The 9086-nt window shown below is 38.3% G+C and overlaps 1 protein-coding gene across 5 annotated transcripts in view; it reads right to left on the reverse strand.

The window, feature by feature from the left end:
• RFTN2 (raftlin family member 2) overlaps positions 1 to 8885 on the reverse strand; it is a 31883-nt gene extending 22998 nt beyond the window's left edge. For all 5 annotated transcript variants that reach the window (XM_017835797.1, XM_017835807.1, XM_017835788.1 and 2 more), the window contains exons 1-4: positions 8809 to 8885; positions 5586 to 5769; positions 3515 to 3626; positions 1644 to 1956 (exon numbers count right to left, since the gene is read on the reverse strand). In XM_017835797.1, the coding sequence (XP_017691286.1) occupies positions 1644 to 1956; positions 3515 to 3626; positions 5586 to 5769; positions 8809 to 8845 (646 nt within the window). In that variant the 5' untranslated portion in view covers positions 8846 to 8885. The remainder of the gene's footprint in view (positions 1 to 1643; positions 1957 to 3514; positions 3627 to 5585; positions 5770 to 8808) is intronic.
• Between the last annotated feature and the right edge of the window lie 201 nt (positions 8886 to 9086).

Genomic DNA, 9086 nt, shown 5'->3' on the forward strand with positions numbered 1-9086 from the left:
AAAATTCATGTTATGACCCCCAAATCTAGAACTTGGACAATTTGCCTCTTCTGAGCAGAGGTAAATGGAACTGGCATATTGACACGGCAGTACATACATAGACACTCATAAGACTTCCTTTCAAAATTCACATCAGTGTTTTTTTGAAGTGATGGTTACATACAACATATTCCAAGAAAGGTTAAGTTTCCAAAAGTTCTGCCTTACAAGTCCCAGTGACTTTACTATTTGACTAGTATAGAGAAGCCTGGCATATCCCCTCTAAAGTTTTTTGAAAAGTTTCCTGAGAGCACTGCACATAGGGGATGCACTGGTTGCTCATCTACCTGCTCACACCAGTCTGCACAAAGAACACTCCTGAACAGAACCAGTTTTCTGCTTTTTCCTTGTGGAACTTCTATTCTGCCACATATACCAAACCCATTGTTTCAAGATGTAAGGAAAGAGTTGAGCTTTAAGAGATTATGCTATAAAGGCTCACTTGTAGAACTGCTTTTACTGAGGTGTTAAAAATAAGAAGGACATTAATCATAGTGCACAGAGTCATTCTTCTGACAGCCTACAAACTGGAGAGGCTGCTTTACTTTGAAAAGGTTGCTTTTGAGAGCAATTAAAACACGTCTGGCCCATCAGGGAAGAACCTATTATGTCAAAATGCAGCCTGACATGGAAGTTTAATGCTGCCTGCTTTCCACACAATACTGTCTTGTGTTAGTTCTCATGCTTCAGATTACTTCTTCCTTTCCACCTTCTCCTCTTAGCAGCCTGGAAGACTCTGAGGCAATCTTTCACACAGACTACACTAAGCATCTCAGACTCTTCCACAACTAAGTTGTCTACCTCTGCACCAACATTTTTCAATTATACTTTCTCTTCCTATACTTCTAATGCTTACTTTTCTCTAGTAAATTCATTTTGTAGCAATTATCGTCTTTGATTTCATGGTCAATGCATTATTTTAAGTGATCTCTTTCAGGGTGCTTCCTGAAGGCACGTTAACCAGAAAGAATCCATTATGAACGGATTTGTCTGCTGTACACTGGGGGAGTTGGCTAGAAGCATGTAAAATTACAGCTCTGGCTGGAAGGGGCTCTCTCTGTTGTCAGCTTTGAAACAGGCACAACTGCAATCACAACATATTCTTGGAAATGTTCATGATTTAATATTAAGTGAAAACAACATGAGTTTAGGAAAAAGGTTTTATAACAATTGCATCCTTCTAAGAGAAAAGACTTTTACTGCCATATGTTTGTTACACAAGTGCCAACCAAACAAGCTACCTGCTTGCACCACATTTCAAGTCAGAATTACACTGTGGGCAATTCTGGGGGGGTGGTTTGTGGGTTTCCCTTTATTCAAGTTACAAATTAGAATTCTGACTGTACATTTATAATATTCTATATGAAAACTGAAGTATCATTTTAATCTATTACCACAGCTCATATACAGAAAGTAGAAGGTAAATATTTCTTTTGCTTTTTTAACTGGCAACTTCTTTAGAAATGCGTATGCATGTATATATGCATATACAGAGGCATCATCCAAAGCCAGTATTTGACAGAACAGCATGTTCTATTTTTTCCAACACCTTAACAGTTCAATAGAATGCCTTATTTCTACAATAAACAAGCAACATTTATTACCATCTCCTTTCCGTGGTTTAGAAGGGCTGACTTCTTTTCCAAACTGGAAGTCTGAATCCTCTAATAGTCTGCTTTCTCCTTGCATTTCCTCCTCCATCCCACTCTCAGATGAATGACCACTCAATGTCCCCTCATTCCAGTTTTTATAGTTTTCATCAAAATTTTCTCTCCTGTGTTCCCTGTTTCTTCTGCCCAGTGTTGCTTCCAGCTCTGCACTTCCATCTGGGCTTGTTCCATTACAGGCTTTAGGCTGAGGAAAGTGTTGCGTTACAAATCCCACAAACTTCTTTCCTCTTTTAGCAGCTTCATTAACCTAAAATACAACAGAAATTTAGCTGCAGAGTCATTTTAGAATTGCATGGAACTTCTTTAAAACTTCTATATGCATGTTCTGTTTAACTGAACTGCTGAGGACATGAAGACATAGAAGGGTACTTATAGAAGGGTGGCTTGTCTTTGACACTCCTCATGCTTCAAAGTAAATGGAAGTTTTCCAGCACGTATCTGGAATCAGGCCAAGAAAGGTGGCCAACACTAGTACTGGCTTGAGGGCATACAAAGTCCTTCATTTAGAACAAACCCAAAGTACTTTATTTACTGTGTCACAGAGATAAGCAGTATAGTGGAGCGATAAATAGTATTGTTTCTTTAAACATGTGATACCAGTCATACTAAAAATACTGCCCTCCAATACTACAGAAATATCTCTTTGTCACATGCCATGATTCATTACCCCCTAGTTCCCTCAGAGGCTACTCAACTTCATTATTAGTGAGAACACTGAAGGAGCAGAGACAGGAGGGAGCTAGAAGCAAATAATCCTCTTCAACTCCTTCAGCCAGTGGTGTATCTTTTTCTCTGCACTGAAGTCTCAATCTACAACTAACATCTGTGCCACCTGTGAGATGTGTCTGTTCTTGGAGGTGTTGGTTTTTGTTCTGGGATAAGGAGTGCTGCCATTTAGGAAGGTGATCCCACTGCCATCTTGTGCTACAAGCTTCCTGCGAGGAAAAGTTTTCCCAGGTAAATCCAAACACCGAGAACAGTTTAAAATCAAATTATTCTCCCATACTACTTCTGTACCAAATATGCTTCCACAACTGCATCACTGCTCATTTCAAGTGTGTTTTTCTTTTTAATCTTTGGCTGGTACACTACACCACCAGCCTGGCAACAGGCACATAGTGTAAGCATGTAACAGAATCACACTAAAACTGAAATGCCTGCCAAAGTCAAAACAAGCCATTTAAAAAATTTAAGCAACTCTGATAACTTCAAAGATGATTAAAGATCTTCAATATGCTTTTTTCCTCTACTACTTTCCTTGGCAACTAATGTAAGAGATATCATTAACTCTTGTAATAACAACAGTTTCCTGTTTCAGCAAGTCTTCAGTTTTGCAGAGGAAGTTAAACACAAAAAGAACCAGAACTAGAACTTGCATTCCAGTGGAACTTTAGTTTACTTTAACTATGCAATGTTTTCAAAAGCTGTGCCAAGTAAATACTTAATACACTTACTGTACATGCTGTAGTTCTGTTAAAGAATGAAAAAACTTTTCTTAGGTACTTTACTCAGAATAACATGAAACTTCAGACATCACACAAGCATTTTATAAAAAGTGATCGAGTTGGGCTTGATTCTGCTTTAAGTGGTGTAACCAGCCAGTCTCCCAAAGCTTTGCAGCAATCAACACTCAGTCCTACATTAGAAACATTAACTGGTGAAGAAAATGAACTCTTCATTTTCAGAAAAGCTTTGTAGCTTCTATGAAATAAGTGCAAAACTAAAACCACGTCAACCACTTAATATAACTTACATGTATGATAGCAACAAAAGTCTGAAGAAAAGTTGGAAAAAGCCTCCATTACCTTTTCTAACAGTTCTTTCACTACCTCATTTGTCAGTGTTTCATACATTAAAGGACATTCCTCAATCAGCAGCCTGGGGTGCCTTTGTCCTCTGGGTGCTGCATGCTTCTGGCTAGAACACAGAAAGAAAGCAGTCTTTGTCAGGAGTTTGCTGCTAACTTGGGCAAATGCTTGCATATAGAATTCTTCTCTTTTGAAACAGTTATGAAATCCTGACAATGCTTCTTCATACTTTTTAGAACTCAGTGGGTTTTAGTGTCTTGTTCTGTTTCTTATGCAAAGTGACAGGTATTGTGTTACAATGCCATGGTAAGAATATTAATATTTAACAGGAATTTCATCTGAAGGCCACTCATAGGCATCTCTGGAAAGTGAGCTTTACTGATAAACACCCCTGCTATTGTAATAAATGCAAAAATCTCTGATAATGCAAACCCCACAAATTTAAACTATAAATTTAGTAAGCACAAAACAGGTTTGGTTTTGTAGAAAACACTACGAATAGAAGTGGTCCTTTTACACTCAACATGCTGCTGCTTAGTTTTTGTAACTAAAGCAGAGTTGCAGCTGTTGTATTAAACAGTACAAATACTAGAAACACAATGCACAAACAATTACTGAGAGCTAGATAGTGTTTAAATCTCTCAGATTTAAGAAGCTGACAAGCACTAACTAACTTCTATTTCAAGTTATAGAATAATAATCATCATGTTTTAGATAAAACCAGTTGGATTATTACTCAGACAGTTTAGTGTCTGATTTAGTGTACATCAATAATATAATGGGATTTTATTTGATGCTTCCTTCACATAACCATTTGAATTCAAAAGAAACATCAATGAGACCCACTGAAATATAAAAGGTTACTTTCCAGACAGTGGTCAGAGAAGGTGTATTTGCCTACAGCAAAACCAACAGAAGTACATAAAGCACCTGCGTAGCAAACTCTGAAGCTACACCAAGAGTTTCACACGTAGGCTACAGGGTCTCACCACTCATCTATTCAAAGGCCTAAAGGTTCAAACAACAACTTTACAAGGATGCCACACCTAGAGGGATAAGGCAAGTTGTGGGAGCTGCTGCTGGCAGTGTCAGCTCCTAGAAGCCTCAGCTCCAGAGAGCAAGCATTCTGCTTTCTTACCCGAGCTTTTGCCCACAAGAAAAACATTCACCTTGTTTGCAGATGAACTTACAAAGGTTAAGTTGTACGAGCAGCAAATACCCTGGACAACGCTTGTTTAAGCAAGGGGTTTGAGAAGTTACCTCAAATGAACATGTTTTACAAAAGCCTTACTGGAGTGGCAGGGGGCAGCTTCCAATTTACACCCTTCCAGTCCTCCAAATAAATGAAAGAACCCTTCACATAAGGACTCAAGAATGAAGGTGAAGCATAACAACTTTTAATGCAGTAAGAACCTCACTTTTCTAGTTTTTCAAAATAAGAACAGAAGGTTATATTCTGTACATTCAAATAAACTAATGGTAATATTTCTTTGTGTTCTTTATGATCACATGGTGATTATAAGGCAGTGAAAACATGAGTAATAAACAAGACCATGGATCTGGAACAACTCTTGCATCTCCCTCAGTGTCAAAACCAAGCTTCTGCAAGACCTCTGATCACAGAAGGATTATCTCCTTCTTAATAAGAAAAAACCCAAACTCTCCCTGACAAGCTGTTTCACAAATTACATGTCATTTTCCCTGGGAAAAGTGAAAACAAAAGTTCTGAAAACAAAGAAGATAAAGGAGACATAAAGTAATTTAAAGCAGCTTATTACTCTCCTACTGTTTTGGTTAATCTTCTATTTGCTGCAGTTTCTAAGACAGATGATATTACACTTTGGATTTTTGTTTGGACATTTACTATGGCAAAGCAAACATTAGCCTGTAGTATGCTTAGCATTGATTAACAAACATTATTAACTTGCTCACCTTTCTAGACCAGGAACAGTTAATTTGATTCTCTGAGGCACTCATTTCAAACTGATAATAAGTTATGCAAGTCGAGCAACCCATTTACAAATGGTTTAAGTAATGGATCAGTGTATTCAAATGATTTCACTGTTACCTTAATTTTAATCGTGAAAGTACCACTCGATACATGTGACTTGCAGGGAAACTCCTTCTACGTCCAATTGGCAGCATGATAGGATGAACAGCTCCTACAACATATCCTTTGCTGTAATATTCTTCCACCTGAGAGGCTATATCCAACACAGAACTGATCTTGATAACTTCTGGATTTGACGAAGCTAAAAGCATTGAAAGCAGAAGAGAAGCACGTGATCCTGTGTACATCCACATACATTTTAGGAGAGTTTCTTTTAGGTAAACCACACAAAACCCATCCCAAGGCGTTTGCTAAAAAGCTACAGTTCTATTTATACAAGAAAAAGCAGATTCAAAGATGATTCAATAGTATTCAACCACTTGAATGTAACTATTTTTACAACTGCATATGATCTATTTTTAACGTACTTGGCAACATTTTCTGTTTGATCTAGGTTTGCCAAGCTGATTTAAGAGCTGAGTTAACATCTAAACACACAATAGGGCTGAATTTAACAAAGCAACTATTTTGTCCATCCAAAGCCTTACACATACTGATGCAGTACCCTCCAACCTTAGTTTTGAGCTAAGTTCCCATATAACAGATTTAAGCCTGCAACAACTAATTTGTTTCTCTGGTTTTTTCCCTTCAGAAGTCATCTGTGGAGCACAGGTTGGTATTTTTACATAGTCCCAATCCCTTTTTCCAGTAAACCTAAGTACACATCACCTAAGTAAGGTTGTGGTGTTTAATTTCTATGGAGGATCCCTGAGTGCATGCAGGCATTTTGCATCAATAGGCAACATCTCAGTAATACACAGCTCTTGGGGAAAACTGCACAGATAAAGGGAAAACTTCTTGGAGAATCTTTTTTGACTTGTCTGATCCACAGCACTTGCACAGAGGACATTCCATGCTGGTAACAGTATATTCTGCTGCAGTCAGTCTAATGGGGCAGTAATTCCTGTTCCTCTCAAGTACAACTGGAATTGCAGATGCTCTCAGAGAGCAGGAAATCAATACCATATACAGACAGTAACAGAAGAGTAACTATGACAGCACAGATTTGCCAAAGTTTTCATCCCCTTCCATAAAGGGACAATATTTTGCCCTCAGCAATACCTCCATCTCATGATTACACCCATAGTAAATCTAGAGACATACATGCTGAGAAATAACTGCTCCACAACCCACAAGCCAAGAAAGCAGCAATGATGCAACATGATCATCGCTTATTTTGCAAATGTCTTAACCCCTTTTCATTAACAAAGTTTCCCTCCTGATGTGCTATCAACAGGTAGCCAAAACACTTTTACCAGCACCAGAACTGCAGCTAACTTGCCAGCTCCACAGTAAGCTTCCAGTGCAGGACACTGAAGATGACAACAGAACAGCTACTTCATGCACATTCATACTGTTACTCAAGAGTGACAAGAACTTCACAGCTTGTCATCTTAGCAGGGTGCATCAATGTTCCTCCTTTTCCCTAACAGGAGGGTTCTGGACAAAGCATAAAACATTCTGCTTCAGTAGGAATATTTAAACTATCCCTACTTTTTAGTTGAAATGACTTGAAAAAACAGTAGTTGTTTTTGCAACTGAGATATGCCTCACGATTGAGGCCTTGGAATTTACAATCACTGACAGGCATTTAAAGTTATACTTCAGAGTCCACTGCTCCCTTTTCTTTGTACTATTCAATTCCACCGAAATAAAAGATGGGCTTTAATTTTCTTGTTTGGGATTCTCCTGGTGCAGATCACCCTCCATGAAGCTGAAAGCTAATTTTTTACAGTACAGATGGAAGCTTATGGGGACCAGGAGGGGAGAAGCCAAGGTTCAGTGCACTGCTAATAACTAGTTAAGATGCACAAGGACTCCGGCCAGCAAATTTAGGCTGCAGCATGGTTGACCTAATCTGCATCACAGCTTGGGAGAAGATCAGGGACTGCTGACAGTCTCTCCAGCAGGCTCATTTCCACTTCACACAGCACATACCTGATAAAGCACAGAATAAGGTAGATTGAAATGAAGTAACACACTCAGAGTTGCTATATTTTTATCTTGATGCAGGACATAGCTTTCTGTAGGATCTTAAAGATGATTAAGTGCTGATTTTCTGTTTTACATGGTGCAAGAACCAGAGGCAATGAAACACTCAGGCAAACAGAAATCTTTGTAGGGGAAGACCTTGCTTGGAAACTGGCAAGACAGAAGGAGTGTCATGAAGATACAACACAACTTGACAGCAGAGTGAAAACTTTGGTCTGAAGTGATAAAGAGATCTCACTAACGTTTCACTTAGCCAAAGGACATTCAAGTAGCAACAAGTACAAGAGTGAGTTGACTGAGGTAGGAAAAAAAAAGAAAGCCCAACATATTCTCCACAATATTTTAGCTAATCCCCACATTTCAGAAGCAATCAGAATTCACAAATACCTCTCAGACAGTATACACACTGTTTTTTTAACTCATTATCGTCTCTCTATAAAGGAAAGAAATTCCAAGCAAAAAATATTTTAAGGTCATATACACACAAAGCTAGAACCATTCAGAATGTGTTCACAAATCCACTTGCTTACAGTCAGAAACCTAAAAAGATTTAGGCAACTATCAGAAACTGATTTTGCTTATTTAACATTCATAATACCACAGTAGGCCACTGAAGTCAAGCATTTCTGAATATCAGACTAAATAGGAGAAAGTTAATCTTCATTGCTAAGTTATTTAAACACAGAGATGCACCTTTATTTGCAGTTGTTTGATGTGCTTTTACTTAAAAAAAAGTCACAACCACCTTTATAACAGATCCTCTACACAACACTTTCTGAAACTGTGACTTGAAAACACAAGAAAGCTATCCAGAACACAGGCTATTTAAGAACACTAAATGCTCTTCAGCCTCAAAGTTATCCTTTCTATTACCAGTAGATTAGGAGGTAATCCATGGAGGCATTAGGCAGCCTAGCTTTATTCCCAGCATGTTACCACTACTACAAGTTTTGTTACTTCAAAAGAAACAAGCCAGGAAGAAACTTTGTGTAAATAAACAGAAAAACAGAAACAGTTGGATTTCACGTACTATAACCTAGTAGAATGTGTAGTCTCATCTGTACCTCGCAGATTTTCAATGAGAATACTTATATTTTACATAGAATATTACCACAGTCCTTTAATTTAGAGGTAAAACTAAGCAGAAGCCAAGTTTTGTTTATGAAATTGCAGTAAGACCTGTACTTACACTTCCTCCCTTTATCAAACCCTTCTAGCAACTGCATTTACTTCAAATCCTTGTTATTAAGATGTTCCAGTAGACTGAGCTGTTCTAAAATGCAAGTTACTATAAAGTGACTGCAAAACTGAGCTGTCTGTTCTCCGAGGGCAGCCATCTGGGCTTGTTTATGTTTTCAACTTTGTGGAACAGGGAGTTGCTCTGTTAGAGATGGGACACCCTCGGGAAGGAAGTATCCCACAGAGCACTGTCTGCCTCTAGCTATGCATACAGATTTTGTTTCATTT

This window comes from Lepidothrix coronata, unplaced genomic scaffold (assembly GCF_001604755.1).
Source record: "Lepidothrix coronata isolate B3197 unplaced genomic scaffold, Lepidothrix_coronata-1.0 Scaffold7, whole genome shotgun sequence".
Lineage (NCBI taxonomy): Eukaryota > Metazoa > Chordata > Aves > Passeriformes > Pipridae > Lepidothrix > Lepidothrix coronata.